We start from the raw sequence: 22,124 nt of genomic DNA on the forward strand, positions 1-22,124 counted from the left end.
AACAAAAGGAAATGAGGTAAGAGTATGGCCGAGGAGAGATTTAGTTTTGAGGAACTAAAGGAAGACAGCTGACAGGTAAGTTCTTCGAAATGCAAACTGAGACGGAGGAGGAAGGTTCAGGAGAGCAGTCTGAATGGGTCAGCAAGGTGCACAGGCTAGATGGGAGCAAGGTGACGAGAGAAAGATCTCTCTTAGGTATGCAAAACTTCAGCACGTCAAGTTCCTGATCCAATATATGATGTCCCTCCCAGCCCTTCCAGAGACTCAGCAGCAACAGAAAGTTGGCTTCTGTTGGCAAGGCTAGTAGGAGGGGAGGAGGCTTAACATGGCACAAATGTTCTCATTTTACAGCTAAACAGTACACTAAAGAAGTTTCATAAATTTTCATTCATCCATTTCATTGACACTGGGATGACTTTCATTTGTCAATAAGAAATGTGAAGCTGAAAGGCCAGGAGTAGTCCTCTCTTTCACATGTGTTATAGGTCAGCTAAATATTCCAGTGAAACAGAATATTTCCAACACCTCAGCAATCACCCAAGGAGTCATGAATCAAAGTTTTTTTCATGAATTTCTGTTTTGGAACATGCACTTTTTAGAAGATTTTTAGAAGATCATTATTGATCCAATTTAGTGGCTAAGTGAGGTGAGAAAGCATGTGAACACGTGTTTATGGACACATCAACACTTGTGTAATATGGAATTTATTTTTGTTTTTACACAATAGTTTGAAGTCAGCATTCTGTCCTTTTTAAAGTTCTGGTTTGAAACGCAAGATCTAACTTCTGGCATGAAATGAGACTGTGGTTGCAGGGTGCACCGTTGTGCTACAATGTGTCGAAAAGCACGAAAGTGAATTGTTAATACGAGTCTTATTTGAGTATTTGTTCAGTTCTGTACTTTCATTGCATTGGTGGGCGGCACACTGTGGTGGTGGTTAGCACTGATGCCTCACAGCAAGAAGGTTCTCATTTATTATTCATTCTCTATTAAGGGTCTCATTTAATTGATATCTACTCAGTACCAAACATTGTGAAACATAATTAATAATTTTGCTTGTAATCGGTTGCCTCATTTTTATTGAGTAGATATGGTGTATCTTTTCTTACAGTGAAGGCACAGAATGAGACCTGATTAACCTCACCTGGGTAGACTTGTCTAATGTTTAAAAGACACGGAACACCTCTTAATGGAAGGAAACGTCACTGATGTTGATCAGTAGATGCATCTTTTACTACTGTGACTTGCCTGTTTTCCATGAAAAACATGTTAATCAGATGGATAATTTGTTATTTTTTTACCCTTGAGAATTTACTGAGTTTACCAGACCTCTGTAATCTGCTCCACACCTTTGCTCTCGGCTACATGAGCTGCTGAAGGGAAAACACATTTAAATCTGAGTTGCATTCTGGGCACTGGATTTTCACAAGGAAGATGACTGCATGGGACAAAAAGGCAATATTATTCATTTTTGTTCACTCAGGAAAATGAGCGAATATTACATATCTGTGAGTCAGAAAAGTAAGTCTGTTCAGAAGTGTTTCCAGTGAATGCAATGAGAAACAGAGATCACAGATATCTCACAGTGTGATCTTCACAACAGTTGAACTGCATTCATGCAAATATATATATATATATATATATATATATATATATATATTAATATACATATATAGGAGGAAGAGAATGAGGAGCTACAACAATCATGGAAGGACGATCCCTTGATTGTATGTACCACTGGCAGATAACAGAGGTGGCTGATATCTAAAAATACTATAAGTCCATAAAAGGCTAGACTAAAGGATAGCACAGAGGCACTAATAATGGCAGCACAGGAACAGGCTCTAAGTACGAGATCAGTTGAGGCCAGAATCTACCACACTGAGACTGACGATAGATACAGGCTGTGCCCTGAGACAACCAAACCTATAACAGCTGGGAGTGGGATGCTAGCAGGCAGGGCACGGGCAGGGAACTCCATAACCAAACCACTGGCATATAGAAACATCCGTGCAGAGCGTGGACTGGAAGTCCCAAAGGCAAAGTGATAGACTGGAATATGAGAAGGTGAGAAAGCTGGAGTGTATCCCAGCTGTCATCAGGCAAGAGGTGGGGTACACCCTGGACAGGTCTATCACAGGGCTAACACAGAGAGACAGACAGCCATGCACACTCACATGCGCACCTAGAATTACCAGTTAACCTAAGGAACATGTCTTTGGACGGTGGGAGAAAACCCGCACAACCCAGAACCTTCTTGCTGTGAGGCATCAGTGCTAACCACTACATTACTGAGCCACCTACTATATAATCAGTTAACAAAATGATAAGAAATTCTTGTCAAAGAGTGAGAAACTGGTTGTCAAATCTGTGTAAAAGCGAGAAGAGGACATGGGAGAGGAATGTGTTCCTGCTGCCTTCAAACCAAAGGCCACTGTCCATTTTCCGTGTACTAATTTCCTGCCTCTCCTGCCTTTCCTGATCTTCTTCTTCTCCAAGCATCATCTCCTGCCCGTCATGTGGGGGCGGCGCGTCCGGCTCTTAGTCGTCCATCAGCCCATGTTGGATTCAGAGGTGCGTCCGGACAGCCAGGAAGAAACCTGAAGGAGGAGAAGTACGTGACGCGCGGATTTATTCACCCCCACCTCCCGTGCTTAGAGCACATGGCAGGTGTTTCTTTTAATGAGCGCGGGACTGATTTTGCCTTCTTCTTTCTCCGTGTCATCAGCAGATCTCCCCAGCATCATCATCACCACCACCATGACGAAGATCACCGGCAGACACTTGTTGTGCTTCTTCCTCCTCGTCATCCCGCTGTCCTGGGCAGAGAACAAGAAGAAAAACGGGAAGAAGCGCGAGAACACACCAGGTAACGGCTCGTTGCCTCTTACTTCATTTATTTAAACGTTTCACATCTCATTCGATCACGTGTGTAGCCTACTATTATTTTATTTCCAACGCTGCGCGGCATCTGAAAATGTGAATGAACGGACCGGATAAATAATTCATGCGGCCGTTGTAGATGTGCGGACTTTTGTTATCAGCAGATACAAAAATAGACCAAGGGGGGAAAAAAACGAATCTAAACAATGACTACAGTTTGAGGCAGACATTTATAGATTGTTAATATATATTTATATATGAATCCTTTCGCATTAGGGAGCAACTAATCAGATTCATGTTGTTTTTAACTTTAGTAATAAACGATGGTAAAACCTAATTTACTTCCAAAGTTTTGTAGGAGAAGCTTCACATACATGAATAGATTTGACTGAGGTGTTTAAAGCACTTATAGAGATATTACCATCATGTGCATTCAAAAACTGTTGCAACAACAATAATAAGTCTAATGTAGTGAAAACAGAGTCAAGAAATAGTAGACAATAATCAATCTTTCTTCTCACACCCTTTTTAACCCAAACACCTAACGTCCTTTTCTGTAGTGCCACCTAGCGTCGCAGCAGGGACGCAGCGATTGGGGAATGGGGGAGGGCAGCTTTAAAAGGTAGAATACCCACTTTTTGAACCCTCGTGTTACCTCCACATATACAGGTGGAGTGTACGCCACATCACTTACGGAAGCATGTTATGATGGGGCATCTTAAAGTAGAGTCTGTGACCAGCTGCAGCATGGAAGGACATGTGCTGCAGTTAGATGTCCAGTCTGTGTAATATTAACCACAGAAATTGTAGGTGCACACATCAAATATAGCAGAAGAATGTGACTTCATAAAGAAAAGCAAACACTGCGTGTATACCTAAACTGATAAAGAAAAAAACACAGAGGCCGCAGTGTTTGCCTCTTATCTGTAATCGCTTGGTCAATGAGTGTCCCATACCACTGGGGAAATACTTGGATGTTTAAGATGTCAAATACAGTGATCAGGCATAACATTATGACCACCTTCCTAATATTGTGTAGGTCTCCCTTGTGCCTCCAAAACAGTTGTGACTCATCAGAGAATGGACATGGGTCTTCTGAGGGTGTCCTGTGGTGTCCAGTGCATCCCACAGATACTTGATCAGTCTGGGATCTAGTGTATTTTGATGCCAGGTCAACACCTTGTGCTGTTTTTCATGTTTTTTGAGTTGTTCCTAAACTGTTTTTATGTGTGTGCCCGTGTCAGGCCGCATCCTGCTTCTGATCAAGGAGTGTCATTGCTATGGGGTGGGGGTGCCTGGTCTGGTCTAGGTGGGTGGTACATGTCTAAGTAACAGCCACATGAATGCCAGGTCCAAAAGTTTCCCAGCAGAACACTGTATTGTCACAAGATGGTCAATGTTATTTACTTCTCCTGTCAGTGGTTTTAATGTTGTGGCTGATCGGTGTAATCCACAGTTTATGTCAACAAAGGGAGGGAAAAGGTGCACACAATTCAGGCATCCAGAAAACCAATTACCCTTTAGTGTAGGTGTAACGCCTTCTGGATGCTGAAATGGACATGGAAGAGGGAAGAGTGATCATCATTTTTGTTGAAAAGATTGATGGTGTTTCTCCCAAACACTGCATTTCAACTAGTCAAGTAGCAATATCTCAAAAGGGAAGTTCAAAGTGTTCAAAGCTGCATGAGGTATTTTCTCCAATGTAAGTCTAAACATCTGGTCATGGATTAGCCCCAAGATGTTGAGCTGGAATGGATAAAAAGGTGCAGCAGCCGTCAGTCATGAGGCAGGAGGAAAGAGGTCCGAGCCGAGAAGTAGCAATTTTTATTTGTTGCCTCCGAGGCTTGTGCGGCGCTGTGAGGGCGAGTGTGTTAGAAGGTGCCAATGTCTGAGGTGAGCTGCTTGACACTGACGGAGGTTGTTTGATTTTGATCAAAACAACGTCCAGTCCAGCAGAGAGTAGCCGTGGAGTCCAATCATTCAGATTTGCACTGGAACACTGACAGTCTCAGCTGGTAGCTGCAGAAACACCGCCAGGCAACGGATATTGGTGCAGGTCCATATGTTTATGGAAACACGCCAGCATGGTTTAACGCAAATTTTACAGTCCCTTGTCTGTACAGATGAATATCTGAAATGGTGAAAAGGTTTAGAGGAGAAAAAAAAAAGGCGTCACACCTCACTTATTGTATTCCACATACTGTTTTCATTGCTGATTCTCAAAATCCTTTTCCAAGGTGTAAAATGCCCGCAGTGCAAAGAAGGAAAATCATTCAGCAGGCCGGGACGCCAATGTCCTTCTTAAAAAATGTTTTTCAAAGAGAAATTACACTTCTCTTTGTTGGAAATTGCTCATTTGCCACAGAAATAGCTCAGCTGCTATTACATGTTGATGATTATTATCAAACCTCAGTGATCAGGATGTGAGCAATTTCCTTCAAGACCCCATTAGTTTTTGGAACAAACAAAGAAAATGTATAAAAAAACATTAAAAAATAAGTGATTTTGTGAGCACAGAGAGGTGAACACTTTAACGCAACATATGCTTAAAATAGTAAATGATAAAACTGAACTAAGTGTCTACAGATATGCTCGTGAGGCTACAGTTTGACACACAAGCATCTGGACACTATGCTGACGTTTAGCAGGAATCCTGTTCGCCATATTCATCATTCTTGGTCATTTCTGGACCCATTGACCAAAGTTATTTATACACAACACAGAGCAGAATGGGGGGGAAAAAGACAGTGTTTGCAGTTGGAGATGTCAAAATACGTCTCTTTTTCAATGGAGGCCTAAGGGGAAACGTTCCCGTATTACCTTACGGAGTAAACTGAGCCAGATGCCACTTTTAACACACACACACACACACACACACACACACACACACACACACACACACACACACACACACACACACACACACACTCTGTTCCACATTTCTATCGTTATTACTCTCACGATAGCAGGCCTTTAATTACTGAGCAGAAAAAATATATACAATATTGCACACAGGTCAACAGCTTTATTATAATACAGGAACCAATGTACACCTTTAATTTAAATAAGTAAAGAAGTAATTTTAACCATGTTTTTATTTCTTTGAATTTAATGCCCGATAGTGAAATATTCTCACCGTTATCCAGTTATAATGACACAGAACGTATGTTCAGCTAATAAATAGTAAGTCTGCCTTCCTACTGGGAAACAAATGAAGCAGAAAGGGAGGATAAAGAAGCCCCCCCCCAACGTGATTTTCTGATAATTGCTTTTCAGTTGTTACTGGGTAATGGACAAAGACACTTGTAAGCATCTCTCTTTCCCGAGAAATAAAAGAAAAGACAGATTGTCCAGTGGAGGACAAGCCCCACAAGGGTCACCCCCCCCCAATGAGTTATTGTCCTCTCGTGGCCTCTTCATGGAAGGATGATGAAGCTGCCTTTTCTTTGCTTGTTTAGAAACCAAAAAAAAAAGGGCCTCTGTTGTAGCTTTGAATGTGACGTTTCAAAAGCACGTTTCTGGCATTTGCCAGTCAAGTTCGCTGCCTTCACCAAACGGCAATGCAGGGACCCCTCACCTCCCTCCCTGTGAATGATGGCCTACTTGTCTGCTAAAGGACCGAGCTATAATGATGTGGACACCTGATCAGCCTCCCTCCTGACATGTTTAATGAATGCATTTATTGACAATAAATAATTCTTCTTCTCTTATTTCTAATTCTAGTTTGGAGCCAGCCGAAGTCCAGGCGACTGTTTGCTAGGCAAAAGATTTCTCCACCTCAGCAAAGTCGCAATCTTGTGAGTTTTCACGGTCCTCCCTGAGTCTTTGTCATGTAATTTCTCTTCTTAATTTTCAGTTTTTTACTTTTTTTTTAAGGACGCTGTGCTTTTGAGAGGTTCAAATGAGAAATGTTTGACTGTCAATTTGTCGTTTATGTGCATGTATCTGCATCTCCTGCTTCTCCCATCTCAGCAAATATTGTTTTGTGAGTCCAGTTTAAAAGTATCAGAAAATTCCCGTTTAACCTCAGACAAGTGGTGGTACAATAACAGATACCTCTGAGCAAATCTGACTCTGAGGTGAATGGAGGTGAATCAACACAACGCTGTCATATTGCCCAATTTTTCAGCAAACAAAAACGCATTCACACTTTTATAAAGTTTAGCGCGCGGTGCCATTAAAGGTAAGCATGTGCGTCTCAACCTTCATGAACCTGGTTTTGGCCACAGATGTTTTCTTGCTGAGAACAGCTGCTGGCTGTCTGTAAATGACACTGATGAGATCTGTGAGAGTAAATCAAAACGGAGAGGCAGCAAGTCGTAAAAAGCAAAAAATCTACCTGAAAGACAGTAAAACGCTCTAAAGAGGTGACAGGAGCTGAACTCTCTCCCTAGTGATTTAACAGCAGCAGTAATTTAACCAACTGTTAACTGGTTCAGGTTTGAGGGGATGTGAATGGCGTCTTGTGTGAATGCTCTGTCTCTCTGTTGCTGCTGTTTTAGAAACAGAAGCCAAACCTCTACCCCGCACGTCGCTGCAGCCGCCTGATGGAAAACTGCTCCTCACACGTGCCCTGCTGCGACCCCTGCGCCTCCTGCCGCTGTCGACTCTTCAATACCATCTGCCACTGCTGGAGGACGAACTCCCTGTGCTTAAAGAGGACCTAGAGACAGGAAGCATGCGCCGATTTTTTTCTTTTTTCTTTTAAACACACACACGCACAAATAGCGCCGGGACATAGCCGTAGACCAATAGTACAGACACAGAGATGTTTGCATTTGCTGCCTTCTGAGGGCTGTCGTCTCGGGCTGCACTGGTGCAGTTCAGAGAATATTATTTAGGGTTTCGGAGCAAACGAGAAACATTTGGGGAAACAATGACGCAAACTTAGATAAAAGGCAACAGCTTCTACACTTAAGTGACAGCGGAGGAGTTGTGAAAGAAAGGAACGAAGGGATGTTTCTCTGCCTTCACTCATCTGAATATGAAATGAAAATATTCCAACACCCAACATGCAGTATGTAGGTGTAACAACGACTGTGTGGCATATATTTTGTCATGTAAACAGACAATCACTTGTTTGTTGTGTTTCGGGTTTTTCTTGCTGCTTTTGTATAACTTAAATTTCTGCTCTTCTGTCATGTTAATCATATGGGGACCACAGTTATAGGATTTACATAAAAGAATTTTGCTCTGCAGATTAAATGTGGAAAAAAAAAATGATTTTTTTTTGTGAACTCGTGTCAACTATGGTTTGAAGACTTTGGATTCCGGTTGTGAAATAACCAGTTACTCATATCTGAATTGGTGACTTGAAGTTCAGTTGTAGTTTTGCTATCGAATAAAATACATCGTAAGTTTATATCATCCTTGCATTTCTTTCTCAGCTGGAAAGCTTAAAAACCTGAACTGCAAGGCACATGCTGGTCGATTTATGGCAGTAAATCTTTAATTTTAGAAGTTATTCTGAAAATGTTTGTTGGCAGATGAACAGGGACTAAACCTGCTTTGTAATGTTTTTCGGGGCATTTATATGAAAAGCAAGAAGACAATCCTAGTAATCCTAGTTGTAGGGGATCCAGTGTGTATCCCGCAGAGACATGCATTGACAAATGTTGAGTTCTGTGTGAATTCCAAAATAAAGCTTCTTTGCATCTTTTAAATTCTGTCTGGGAAATCTGTGCTCTGCTTACTGTGTCATCTTGTCTGGGATACTGTCCGCTACTGTGAAGATTGACATTGTTTTATGTTTATATGTCCTCTAAATGAGCTGTGTTAATAAAATGCAGAGGTGTTTCCATGACAGTGTAACTCAAAAGCTCAAAAAACAGAAAATGCGTGTCTTATGTACCTAAGGCTAATACTGAGTCACACATTTAAAGAGGAACACATGGCATGCTGTTACAGGTTCACGAGTGACATAAATCTGTCTGCCACGGAACATGATGAATGGCAAGCACGTTATTTTCATCCGCAAACTTCCTGATTTGCCTCCCCCGTTTTGCTGCATCTGGGTAAAGACGTGCTTGCCATCACTGAAGGACAAATTAATTCTGATTTATACCAGCGAATGGTGTTAGAAAATGTCAGGACATCTGTTGTGCCGAATCTTAAGAGAGACTCTGTCATGCTACAAAAGATGGTCGAAGAAGAACAGAATGGGTGTTTTGCACTGTGGCCAAGTCGAAGTCCGAACAATAATCCGATAGAAATGTTGGGGAGGGACCTGAAGAAGCTGTTCATGTGAGGAAACACACCAACATCTCAGAACTGAAACGGTTCCGTACAGAGGAACAAGCTGTAAAATCTAACAACTGTTCAGCAGTTACCGGAAATGTTTAATTGCTGTTATAGCCGCACAAGGGGGTCGCAGCCAACACTGAAAACAAGGGTTCACTTCTGAGTAGTGCAAATACTTTTAAGCAGCACTTTATATACTGGGATTAACTAAACATTAATATTGCATAATGGAACGGCTATAAAGCAGATGTCTCCCGCATCCTGTGATACAAGCCAAAGATCATTGTGTGGATTTATGTGTTCTAAAAAAAATAACTATTGTTTTCCTCAGAGCAGAGGAGACCAGAAGTTCCACAGGCTGACTGAACGTACTCAAGGGAAGGAACTGAGATAGCAAACACAGCTATGGAATTTCTTGGTGTCAAAGAGGAAGGGAAAATAACTGCAGGGACGTTAGTCAGAGAGGGAATAATGCAGAAGTTACCACCTCTAGAACCTCATTACAGTACTTGGAGCCAGACTGGCAGCCAGTTCGTTTGGCATCATGGCGGTGTGTCCGGAGCTCAGTTTTAATGTGGATCATGGCTATCTGGAGGGTCTGGTTCGAGGAATGAAGGCTGGGATTCTGACTCAGACCGACTATCACAGTCTGGCCCAGTGTGACACACTTGAGGGTAAGAGCCACGTTATACCCACTGTTACACCTTTTTTTAAAAAAAAAAAATCTTGTGTGTATGGGTGTTTTAGAAGTAGATGTCTTCTTTATCAAGGAGATAAAGCTGAAATGATAAAGCCTTCTTTCCGGGATTTCTGTGTGAATCAGTAAAGATAAAGACCAGTGACATGTTTATACTATATCTGAAATTTGTCTGCATTCCCACTCAGCAGTTATGTTGTAACAAATTCTTCATAGAAGGAGTTTTCAAGACGATACACAGAAACTCAGAAACACTCCATTATGTTTTTGTTCAGCTCTATCATGTTTTGGGAAATGTCAGGAATAACCTCATGTGAACTGTTCTGGTTCACCTTTTCCTGATATTTGTGCAACAGCAAACCCTGCTGATTGTAACGTCTTTGCTCTCTGCTCTTCAGACATGAAGCTTCACCTTCAGAGCACGGACTACGGCAAACTGCTGTCCTCGTCTGAACAAGATGTGACTGTGTCCCTGATGTACAACAAACTCAGGGACAACCTGGTGACTGAATTCAACTGCCTGCGCTCCAACGCACTGCCACCGCTCTCTACTTTCCTAGACTATATAACGTATGCTCCATCACCGTGTAGGCTTTGTTATAAATTGTACAAAAATAAGCTAGAGCGATAGGCAGATATTACTCATAAGCTTATAATAGCTTTTCTGCGTCAGACCAAAAGAGAACTGTGGGTACTTAAGTATTTCTGCCCAGATGAATCCTGTCACGGTGCTGAAGAGTAATCTTTAAATGAACTAAAGAAAACACTACTATCACCAAACCTGCATTGTTTTGTGAAACTAAACCCATTTTTGTGTAGAAACATGCCTTTAAAAAGAGAAATGTCAAAATAACATGCACACAAAAAGAAAAAATCCATTTAGTGTGTCCTCTGCGTTTCCATAGTTACAGCTACATGATCGACAATGTGGTGATGCTCATCACCGGGGCCCTGAAACAGAGAGACGTGGCAGAGCTGCTCCCACGGTGTAACCCGCTGGGAGCGTTTGACCAAATGGCAGCCGTGGGCATCGCCCGCACCCCAACTGAGCTCTACTCAACCATCCTGGTGGATACACCGCTAGGTAACCGCTTTTGTTTTTTATTCCCAAATATGATCATGTTTAATAGCAGCTACTGACATCCTTCGGTCCTCAGAGTAAGTGAAAGTGATTAGAGACAGTCTCTCAGCATCTTACAGTAGAATGGAGGCTGCAGGAAACACCATCGGAAAATGTTATTTTTTTTGTATGGAAACTCATCAATGCTATAAAATGATTTGTGTTTTAAGTGCATAGAATTAGTAGAATGTGCAGCTTTAACTAATGTGCATTTACTAATATACTAGAGAATATTCAATTGTTTTTCTTTTTTTAAAAAAGAGAGGAAACTGTCTTAAATGATAAACTATTATTATACACCGACCAGTCTTAACATTAGAACCACTGACAGGAGAAGTAAGTAACATTGACCATCTTGTGACAATTCAATGTTCTGCTGGGAAACATTTGGACCTGGCATTCATGTGGATGTTACTTAGACATGTAGCATCCACCTAGACCAGACCAGGCACCCCCACCCCATAGCAATGACACTCCTTGATGGCAGCAGTCATCCCCAGCAGGATGCAGCCTGACACAGACACACACACAAAAACTGTTTAGGAACAACTCAGAAAACATGAAGAACAGCACAAGGTATTGATCTGGCCTCCAAATTCACTAGATCCCAAACTGATCAAGTATCTGTGGGATGCACTGGACACCACAGGACACCCTCAGAAGGACCATGTCCATTCTCTGATGAGTCACAACTGTTTTGCAGGCACAAGGTAGACCTACACATTATTAGGAAGGTGGTCATAATGATATGCCTGATCGGTGTACGCATGGGTGTATCAGCTTCATAAATCATAGTAAAAAAAAAAAAAATGTTGCTATCAGTGATGTTGAAGTAACATGAACAAAAGAAACATGAGCATAACATAAAAAATGTCAACCTTTCATGGACACTGGTAGAATGAACCAATTTCGATCGCTCTGAACATTTGTGTAGAATTTTGTTTCGTGGATGAAAAAGGATTTGCAGGGAACTTAGAAGTTAAACATTTCACTCATAATTTAACTTTAAAGTAAAATTTTTAACTAAAGGTGTTGTCAAGGGGATCTGGTGAGTAGTCGGAGGGGACTTTTGGTGAAACAACCAGTAACTGAACTTCTCCAGTTCCCCTCAGTGATCGACACCGTCATGACACTTTTCAAAATTCACCAAAGTTTCCCGTAGGAAGCAAATCCACCTGTAGATTTTTAAGTTTCAAGCTTCACTTACTATCCGTGTTTTTATTCCCATAGTGTCTGATATTTTTCATATTTGTAGGTCTGCCAAATAAAAAAAATATTCCCTAGAGTTTTATTATGGAACTGATGAAAGTTGTGTTGTTTCTTTGTGTTGTAGCGCAGTTTTTCCAGGATGCCATATCGGAGTCCAGCCTGGATGAAATGGAAGCGGAGATCCTCAGAAACAAACTGTATAAGGTGGCATAAAAACGACTAGAAGACCGTAATTCAGCTTGATGCCTATTGTCAAAGCTTGTGATCTTTCAAATCCCCTAATAAACCTTTTACTACCGTGTCAGACAGGTTTAACAGCCTCAGGGGCAGACTTGGAGTTATGGGCCATGCCCACCCAGACAGGATGTTGGGTGAACATGATTACTAGTAGCATTTTTGTTGTTATTAGAACTGTTTCTGATCAGATTGTTTCTTTTTTTATTCAACCAATAGTAAACAGAACGTTATATTTTTATTGTGGGATAAAAGTCCAAAATAAACTGACATGTTTTTGTGCCTCCAAAGCAGAAACAACTGGAGGCATCGTGTTTTCCGGCAGTGGTTCCTAACCTTGAGAACTTTTCTTCAAATCTGGCACAAATATTCACTTGAAGGATGAACAGATTAGATATTAGTTTAGACATAACTTAAAGATTAATATGCTGGTTATTGCAAAATTGCAATAATGACGTTTAAAATTAAAAAAAGCAAATTAAATGTGAGAACCATGTTCACTAAACACAAGGAATCATGTTAGTTCCCCTGAAAGTTCATTTAAGGGTCTGAGGTTGCTTTTGACCTAACCAAGACATGATGAAGATAAAGCGGTGTCTGCAGCTTTACTAGCCACTGAAGTGTAGTAAGTAGCCCACAGTCACATTAGTCAAGTAATATTAAACATGATTTGTTTTCCTGGAAAGTTTTAAAAGTACTGAGTCTTTCGTCAGTGTTTGTTTGCCAGGGTTAAGCAACACCTCTGAGAGACAGTGATATAAAATGTCCCCTGAGCTGCATGCTGCTATAGTCTCGCATGTTAGTGCTGTCCATGGTGCTGGTGTGTATTAAACTATTCAATATGGATCCCAACAAAAATTGTCTGGGTCAGCCCATAAAAAAAATCAAAAGCCTGGCCAGTCAGTTTTCTGGCACCTAAACTACCCTTGTTGTGTTTTCTTTTTTTTTTTTTTTTTGTCTGGTGTCTAAATCTTCAGACAGTGTGTTTTTCATGAGGTTTGGTCGGATCGTCACACTTTTTATTATTTTAATTTTTTTCCAAAGGCATATTTGGAGTCTTTCCACTCTCTCTGCGAGGACATGGGAGGCGCCACCAAGGAAATAATGTGTCCCATCCTGGAGGTAAAATCTACCACTACGAGCTGGTTTCAGCTGTGTTTTACAAACTGTTTTATTTGTCCTACTGTAAATGCTTTGGCAGTTTGAGGCAGACAGGCGGGCATTCATCATCACAGTGAACTCCTTCGGGACCGATCTGAGCGGTGCGGACAGAGCCGAGCTGTATCCGACTTGTGGCAAACTTCACCCCGAGGGACTGCGACTCCTCGCTAAAGCCGAGGACCATGAACAGGTCAAAGCAGTGGCCGACTGTTACCCGGTGAGTGTGATCTCGTCTCCGGGGACTCTTTTATTGAGAGCTGCTGCTTTGCCGCTTTTGTAGATAACCTGAATCAGACATGTGGTTAACTTTAACGTAAACCCCTCCCAGCAGGACTATAAAATAGTTTTTGATGACGCCGAAGCAGGATCAGACTTCAAGTCTCTTGAGGACAGATTCTTTGAACAAGAGGTAATGTAAGTTACATGTCTATCAGTAAGGGTATAGTGTCTCATGAATTGAACTTCCAGATGATTTCCATTGAACATTTCCGAAATTAATTTAAAAAATAGCCGGCAGATTGTTTCACATATTTTCTCTGAAGATGACAATATCAGTCTTAAAGTTGACTTCTGCGTGGATTCTCTGTGTCTTAGTTATATCTAAACCTTCCGTTCTGTTGTCTCCCCAGGTCAAGCTGAACGTACTCGCTTTCCTGCAGCAGTTCCACTTTGGGGTATTTTACTCCTACATCAAACTTAAGGAGCAGGAGAATCGCAACATCGTCTGGATCGCCGAGTGTGTCACCCAGAGACAGAAGTCCAAGATCCACAACTACATACCCATCAGCATGGGCAAATTAACCGAGCAATAAAGAGACGCAGGCGCATCAACATGCATAGTTGACACAATGTATTAAATGCACTTCATCAAACGGTATAAAAATATTTGTATGTTTGTGAGGATTAGTTGCTGTGGTTGCACTAAAGTCCATTTTTAGCATCTTCAGTGTTTGTACTACAGACCACAGAAAAAGCTACTTGCTATAGTTAGTGTGTTCACATTCGCATCATTGGAATAATTCCTACCATGGCCAGACAGGACAAAAGTGTAAATTACAGGAGGTATAACAAAATCTTAACTATACAGTGAAGTATAAAAGATAAGTCATGTTGCGCAACCAGTGGTATATGAGTTTGAATGTGTCCAGTTTAGCAGCTATCAGAGGTCATAAATTGCTCAGCTTGGCTCGTTGTAAGCTCGTCCCTCCTTCAAGCTCTCTCTGAAACATAAACAAAGAAAAAAAAGAGAGAAAGACAAGATGTGAAAAACTGATTTGCTGCATTTATAAATTCAAAACACTGCCACATCATGACAGCACATGGACACAGCATGAGCCTAATCGTGCACATCTTGAGCAACAGTCGGACTTACTGCACTGGACGGGGACCTCCAGTGGTATGTAGTTCTGCTGGCAGAGATGAACAAAAGCAGATGCTAGTCTGCAGGGTGCCCTGGAGGAGCTCGACTCGCATACCATTAAGAACTGACCGGGGTCCACCTAGTGACACAGATGCACCGTCTTAAACACACGTGGTTGCACTAAAGTCCATTTTTAGCATCTTCAGTGTTTGTACTACAGACCACAGAAAAAGCTACTTGCTATGGTTAGTGTGTTCACATTCGCATCATACCCTACCCTGGCCAGACAGGACAAAAGTGTAAATTACAGGAGGTATAACAAAATCTTAACTATGTCAGATGTGTGTTTTCATTGTGTCCTACATCAGGCATAACATGATGACCACCTTCCTAATATTGTGTAGGTCTCTTCATCTTCTGGCTCCTATGGGTTGAAGGGAGGGGCCTCTGTGGATCATCCCACAGATACTTGACCATTTTAGGATCTAGTAAATTTGGAGGCCAGGTCAACACCTTGTGCTGTTCTTCGTGTTTATTGAGTTGTTCCTAAACTGTTTTTGTGTCTGTGTCAAGCTGCATCCTGCTGGGAATGGCTGCTACCATCAAGGAGTGTCATTGCTATGGGGTGGGGGTGTCTGGTCTGGTCTGGTCTAGGTGGGTGGTACATGTCTAAGTAACATCCGCATGAATACCAGGCCCAAAAGCAGAACATTGCATTGTCACATGATGGTCAATGTTATTTACGTCTCATGTCAGTGGTCATAATGTTAAGGCTGGTTTAACTTACTGCACAGCAATGTAAGTCATTGACAATTATAGTTAGGAAGCTAAAGAACACATGACTGGATGCATGGCAGCATTGTTTTCTACTTACCACCCTGAAACAGGAACTCAGTGGAGAATCAGGAGAAGAGAAGAGGAAGTCACACCTCACTGGGCTTGTGTCTGCTTTAGAGAAGTGCTCCGCTGTAGCTTTGATACACTTTGGTTTCATCTAAAGACGCAGGCAAATGGTGAAGTGCGTGACTTGTCTTGAAAACTCCTACATCACTTGTTTTTCATTCAACTTACCTGCCAGCTGTAGAAAAAATCTTCCACGTTCTTTGCTTGAGATCCATTGCGGAGTGGGAAATCATTCCCTGCCTCGTAGTCGTTGGTCCCCAACAGACCAGTGGATGCACCTATGCAGGAAAGAACAAGGCGTATGAAATACGTGCGGAAGCAAACACTCCTGCGACCATAGGTGCGTTTATGACAAGCTGAATATTTCCTACCATGCAACCATCCATCCAGAGTGAAGCTGCACAACTCGAGCGACAGATCACATGACACCGACCCTCCTCTCTGATTGGACACCTGCACGACGTTTGACCCTCTCCTGACGGTCAGTCCATTATGGCCATGAAATGTGTGCGTGACAGTATTGCAGTCGGCCTTCACCTGTAACACAAACATTTTCTGTGCACTAAACTGTTGCGATGGCAGCCAGAACTCAGTTTCACTGTGACATAGACTTTGTGGCCTACAGTACCTGCCCATTGCGCTGAATGCTGACAGTGCTGTTATTCATCTGGATGAGGAGGAAGCTGCGTGGGTCCGTGCTGAGCAGCAGAGCGAACGAGGGGTCAGCTCTGACATCCTGGGCGAGGAGGAGCGGGCACGAACCTGGCAGCTCGTACACGTGACCGTCGAACGTCACTACAAACTGATCTGCCACAACTAGAGCTTGGTCTTTATGGAGAGAGACCAAGGGTGAACACAGAGAGACATATTTGAAGTTAATCCTCAACATGTGTCCTTTAAACAAAATGAAATTGCGGGATAATTTCTGCATGCAACCGTATCTGTATCAGTTTCTACATAGCTTCAGCTGGACAGCCCCACTATGGAGAAAGATACCTTGACAAATTTGGAAATTCATTTTCCCGTCAGTGTTAGTGAGCTGTCGAGGCCACGGGGAAATAAAATAGCCCCTTATCTTGTTGCTCCCTCGGCTGCACCTCACAGTTGTGGTGATGTTTTCATGTCGGTATGCAGTGCCTTTTTCTTTACACCATATGTAGCTCTGCGTGTTCTTCCCAAACATTTCAAGCATCAACTTAAAAAAAATTGGCCCATTAGCTTTGAGCAACATGCAACATGCTTTTTGGCTAACTGTGGACTGATTGTGTTTTGTAATAGTTTCAAGCTACATGAAATGCAGCCGTCTTCGGAGATCGGCGGTTTAAACGTTTCGTTCAGCAGATGCTTCTCACTTTTTTCGACCACATTTTTCCTTGAAGATGATGGTTCCCCACTATCCTTCCAGTTTCTAATAATACGTTGGACAGTTCTTAACCCAGTTTTAGTAGTTTCTCCAATCTCCTTAGATGTTTTCTTTGATTGATGCAAGCCAATGATTTGGCCCTTCTCAAACAGACTAACATCTTTTCCACGACCACAGGATGTGTCTTTTGTCTACCTATTTGCTTAGTTACATCCAGGTGGCGACTTTTTTGGGGGCCTGGCAGTGTATACGTGGTATTCTTTTGGTGAACGGAGGTTCTTACTATACTGACATGTTTGAGTCCAGCAAACAGTTTCCAATTAGCAACACGTGTGCATCTGTTTCCAACATGGGAAGACCCTGTACCCTGGCCTTATTGAAAATTTCCATTTACAAGGTTGTGAACACCACAAGAGTGGGACGATCAGTTGGAGTTTACTTGTGTACATGAAAATTTGAAAGTAGCATGAAAATCAGAGGAACAGGAGGCCCCTGCCCTGGCTGTCATCCAGGAAGGAAGAGGCTAGACTCCAGTCATCACCTCATCTTGTTATCCTATTACACATTAGTGTACAGTTGTGTGATCATCTTGCAAAATTTTGAGTTAGGATCAAAAATGTGTTCCACGAGATCACAGTGAACCACCAGATTCCAATTGAATTTGAACGGCCCCAAATTAGAAGAAATACACAAGAGTGGAATGAAAACCCAGAAACATAATGCGCATTTCGACACGGCTGTGCTACCAGACTGCAGTGATAACTGGCTGCAGCTGGACTAGACACCCTGACCTGATCACTGACAGACCTGTTCAAGAAATTCATCCGTTAAAAAAGACCATTAGGCTAACAGGCTTCAGCAGCAGCACACTGTCAAAGAAATCAAAAGGAATTCCAGAAGACAAGGAAGACGCTGATTGAGATAAATCAGTCTGAAAAAAGTTTAAAAAAAATTCCAAGGCCCTGGAACTACACAGCTTCACACTGAGAGACATTGTCTAGGAGTGGACAATAGTGAAACAGGTCAGCCAACCTTCTGACAACTCCTCCAGGAAGTCACAAAGCCTCCAAGGGTCTGCACTCTGCCCCCTTCTAGCCTGTAGCCACATTCCCTCTTCCTCCTTGTGAGTGTGTTTGTGTGCTACATTGCAGTAGTGAGCCAACCATCAGTCCCTCATCATCATGCAGCCCTGCTGTCAGATTGTAGGCTCTGTTATGCAGTCATGCTTCCACCTTCTTTGATTACCGTATTATACTGTCAGCAATCTGCCTCAAACCTCGGCCTGGTTCCAGCCTCCATCTCCCTACCTCCTGCCTCTTCCGTCTTTCTTAAGAAAGATTTACATCCATGGGGGAATGACATTCTGGGAAAACTGTTTGGAAGACTGACATCATGTTACATCTTGCAAAAAAACAATCACAGAAGGAATATTATCCCCACAGTCAAGCATGCAGCCTACAGCGCCAGAGCAGTAAACCAGGATAACATAAATTCTGCTCTCTGACAGAAAATCCTGGTAGAGAGTCTGAGTCCATGCGTTAAAGCTCCATTATGCAGAAAGAGAATGCCCCCAAGCATAAGAGTATGTCCACCTCTGAATGGCTCAAAAGCAATTAAAGTAAAGGTTTGTCTTAGTCACAGCCCAGACCTGAACGGGACCCAATGAAATGCATTTGTAAGACCTGAAAAGAGCAGCTCATGCTTACAACCCCTCCACTGCAGCTGCAATGAAGCAGTGCGGAACACAATCTCACGACATATCCAAAAAACAAGCTGAAACAAAGGCAACTGGACTTGTAGAGTTTCTCAAAGACGTTGCACCACTCATCCACGCATCAGAACTGTAGAAGCTCCTCGGATGAGTTGCAAAACATCGTCAAGAAACTCTACAAGTCCAGCAGCCTTTGTTTCAGCTTGTTTTTGGCTATACTATGACCTGGATGACTGAGAAACTTCATAGAAAGAAATTCTGTCAAACCGTGATCACCAGTTCTCTGAGGCGTTTGGATAACCTTTGTCTTATATGGAATTTAATTAGAAGATCCACATACATATTAAAATCAACCCCTCTACCCCATTAAAGTTTTCTTCTTACGTATGAAGGGGCTGTCCATGATCCTCCTCTTGAGTCGATAAAGTTCAGCGGTAGGTCGGATGGAGGCGAGGGTCTGCAGAGGCCTCAGGAGCCATTCCTCCAGAAGAACCTCCATCACACCGGCTTCGGCCATCCTCGACCAGGAGAGCGATGGCAGCGGCAGTGACACAGTCGCTGAGCATTCGCTGGAAAGAACAACAGGAGGATTTTCACCAAAATATTCTATTGGAATAATGATTCGCTCTGGCTCAATATTTGGTCATTTAACCACGAATGCAAAACTGAGAAGCTTGAGTTTAAATCAGTTAGATGGCACTCTTTGAAGCTTTGTGAATAAGGACGTATTTTGCAGTCATCTGGAACAAAACTTTACGTGTGAACGTATACATACTGTATAATTCTAGTTTCAAGAGCCTTTGAATTATTTGCTGTGACTTGTTACTAAAGTACTGTTTAAATCAGTCATGTTCCAAAAAGAAACCCTCAACCAAATGTATCCCTCTTTTTGGCAGTTCTTTCTAGGAGTGTTGAATATCTTATAACATAATGAAGAATATATCCCTTCATTCGCATGTTCAAGTCGTTTTATGAGAAGACGGAGGATAGAGAGCTTTTCTTCCTGTTAGTCTCAGATATGTGCAGTACCTGGGGGAGAATCTGAAGACAGAGGAAAGTCGTTTCCTGACTCCAGACAGAGCCATGGCCAGTCTGGTCTCAATCCAGTGGTATGTATGCTGGCCTGCCTGATTGACAGAAAACCAGTAAGCTTTAATGTAAACACTTACACATTACTTGTACTCTGTTGAAATATTGCTTTTGAGTCTGATCCAGGAGTCGCCTCAGCATTTAGCCTCTCCATGTAATCTTCATTGCCAAAGTCATGGCCTCACTTTTTATTTATACTGTTGTTCAGACAGAACCTCATGAAGGATTGGATCAAGTTTTGAATCTTGGTTGTTTGAAAAAATAAAATAAAATAAAGGATTCTGAAACAGGATTAATTCACCTTAGGTATCTAGCGGATAGAGCATGCTACTAACAAACAAGAGGGTCGGCAGTTTGAACCCCATTTTGTGAACCTCACGAGGATGTGGCACTGACCCCCGAGTTGCTCCCAGTGCTTGGCACTAGTGTGTGAATGTGCATGTGCTCCCATGTGCTCAAACGCTTCAATATTACAAAATCCAGACAAGCAGTCCTCTGAATGGCACTACATATTGCATATTTATGTAAAGAACAACATCAGGTCAGTGTTTAAGCACATTAAAATGAAATCTATTTTTGTTATTTATTGACAGCTGTTTGGAGTATTATTTCATGGAGACAGAATCATAGAATCATTCTCTCTCTCTTGTAATACCTACCTGTAATGAAACGAATGAGATAGCCTTATGTTTACTTTATTTATTCTGTCATCGTCACGGTTAAATACATAAGGTAAATAATATTTGTCACTACATGATACATATCTTTAATTATTTGAGCAGTTTTATTAAATTTTGTTCTTGGAGTCCACCCTGAATCCACGGGGATCAGGATAATCCTGATGTTCTGGATCTGATATTGCAGTTCCACTAAAAAGCTTAGAGATTTGAGCCACATCACAACCAAGACTGGATTATGTGATCTAATTCGATGTCTGAATTCTGATCAGATTCATTTTGAACAGCTGGGCCTTGTTTATAGTATATCTAGGATTCTTTGATGTATCCAGGATAAGAGCTTATATATATAGATATATATCTATATATATCTATATATATAGATATATATAGATACACAGTATATCACAGTATATGCATAAAACATGACCAGGAAAGATTGAAAACTCAACTATAACTGGTGTAATTGAGTACATATACATTGTAAAGATATCTATAAACCATTTCAGATGAGCCAAAACATATATTATTAAACTAAATAAGGCATCAGAGTGCTGATTCCTACCACATCCAGGGAGACGCGGAGTGTGGTGACGCCAGCCTGTGACAGTGGCCGCAGCCGAGGGTTCCCCAGCAGGACAGGGAGAACCTCAACCAGCCCGTCGGTCCACAAGAAAACAGCCTCCCGCCACAGCGCCTCCAGCCTCTGGCCCTTCACATCCTGGTACACACCTGCCATAGTAGCTAGGGGCCCTGTGGACAGCAAGTCAAATAATGTCTGGGATTGAGTTACACTTTTTCACAGTTTCACACAGGCGTCCAGAGAGAATGAAAACAAGGGCCACACTGATAAATGTCATTTTTCACATGTTTGAAGTTACACGAAACAAAATAGTGAGGAGTCAGGACATCCAGAAAAAACAAAATGTCTGTGATCTTGATTAATGGGTAAAATGTTTTATAAAGTCAAAGTAACCTTTGACCAAAACAAGTCAGAGTGAAAGTTTTTGCCAAATCTGAAGAAACTCCCTCAAGGCGTTCCTGACAGCATGAAAACATGCATTATGTCAGGCTGTATGGGAGGCATTATGATGTGAGAGAAAGAAGAGGCGCTCTCGATGTTTCAGACAAAAGGAAGAGAGGATTAGTTTATGATTTTGAGTTTCTTAAAGTAAAATTAGATTTCTGCCTGTTAGGAAAGACAGGGGAAGACTGTTTTGCCCTGACTCTAAAACAAGTGGAGACGTTTTTATTAAATTCACTCTGCAGAACACCACTCTGGCACTGTAGCTCATGTACCTGCTGACATTTTTGTACATAAAAAAGTATCAGGTTTTATCACATGGGAAATGTAACAAAGGGTGCTCTATTTATTTTAAAAACACACATGTTATTTTTTTGTCAGTCTGACAGGAGTGGAAAGCGTATTCTCATAGCACTCACGTCTGAGTTCCTGTTGTGCAAGCAGCGAGGCGTG

General features: G+C 41.9%; 3 protein-coding genes across 4 annotated transcripts; 2 read left to right on the forward strand and 1 right to left on the reverse strand.

Moving 5' to 3' along the window:
* Positions 1-2,760: 2,760 nt before the first annotated feature.
* asip2b (agouti signaling protein, nonagouti homolog (mouse) 2b) lies at positions 2,761-8,009 on the forward strand (the record flags this gene model as incomplete). The annotated part of the gene is made up of 3 exons (XM_084547183.1): positions 2,761-2,869; positions 6,607-6,680; positions 7,386-8,009. 3 exons carry the CDS (start codon positions 2,761-2,763, stop codon positions 7,548-7,550), a joined length of 348 nt encoding a protein of 115 aa, XP_084403309.1. The 3' UTR covers positions 7,551-8,009.
* Positions 8,010-9,629: 1,620 nt separating this feature from the next.
* LOC311488976 (V-type proton ATPase subunit d 1-like) lies at positions 9,630-14,391 on the forward strand. The gene is made up of 8 exons (XM_084545852.1): positions 9,630-9,797; positions 10,219-10,390; positions 10,726-10,904; positions 12,274-12,353; positions 13,428-13,505; positions 13,585-13,761; positions 13,876-13,953; positions 14,174-14,391. Exons 1-8 carry the CDS (start codon positions 9,668-9,670, stop codon positions 14,354-14,356), a joined length of 1,077 nt encoding a protein of 358 aa, XP_084401978.1. The 5' UTR covers positions 9,630-9,667; the 3' UTR covers positions 14,357-14,391.
* LOC311489928 (apolipophorin) lies at positions 14,392-21,724 on the reverse strand. Of its 2 annotated transcripts, XM_084547240.1 has the most exons (9): positions 21,213-21,724; positions 19,911-20,008; positions 19,266-19,450; positions 16,436-16,635; positions 16,179-16,344; positions 15,976-16,085; positions 15,779-15,898; positions 14,917-15,043; positions 14,392-14,764 (listed from the first exon to the last, which is right to left on the reverse strand). In XM_084547240.1, the coding sequence occupies exons 1-9, from the start codon at positions 21,384-21,386 to the stop codon at positions 14,754-14,756; spliced, it is 1,191 nt and encodes a 396-aa protein (XP_084403366.1). In that variant the 5' UTR covers positions 21,387-21,724; the 3' UTR covers positions 14,392-14,753. The 2 variants fall into 2 exon arrangements, with proteins under 2 accessions (XP_084403366.1, XP_084403367.1); XM_084547241.1 differs by having other exon boundaries at positions 14,757-15,043.
* Positions 21,725-22,124: the final 400 nt, after the last annotated feature.

The sequence above is a fragment of the Chelon labrosus genome (assembly GCF_963514085.1).
Source record: "Chelon labrosus genome assembly, chromosome: 6".
NCBI classification, from domain to species: Eukaryota; Metazoa; Chordata; class Actinopteri; order Mugiliformes; family Mugilidae; genus Chelon; species Chelon labrosus.

Bases quoted from the DNA above. Each gene is read 5' to 3' on its own strand.
- LOC311489928 (XM_084547241.1), bottom strand. From the start codon at position 21,386: ATGGCAGGTGTGTACCAGGATGTGAAGGGCCAGAGGCTGGAGGCGCTG. The intron at 20,009-21,212 runs GTAGGAATCAGC...TCTGTCAATCAG, and splicing joins TCCGCGTCTCCCTGGATGTG to GCAGGCCAGCATACATACCA. The intron at 15,044-15,778 runs GTAAGTAGAAAA...CTGTGTCACTAG, and splicing joins TGAGTTCCTGTTTCAGGGTG to GTGGACCCCGGTCAGTTCTT.
- LOC311488976 (XM_084545852.1), top strand. From the start codon at position 9,668: ATGGCGGTGTGTCCGGAGCTCAGTTTTAATGTGGATCATGGCTATCTG. The intron at 12,354-13,427 runs GTGGCATAAAAA...TTTTTTCCAAAG, and splicing joins TCAGAAACAAACTGTATAAG to GCATATTTGGAGTCTTTCCA. The intron at 13,954-14,173 runs GTAATGTAAGTT...TTGTCTCCCCAG, and splicing joins ACAGATTCTTTGAACAAGAG to GTCAAGCTGAACGTACTCGC.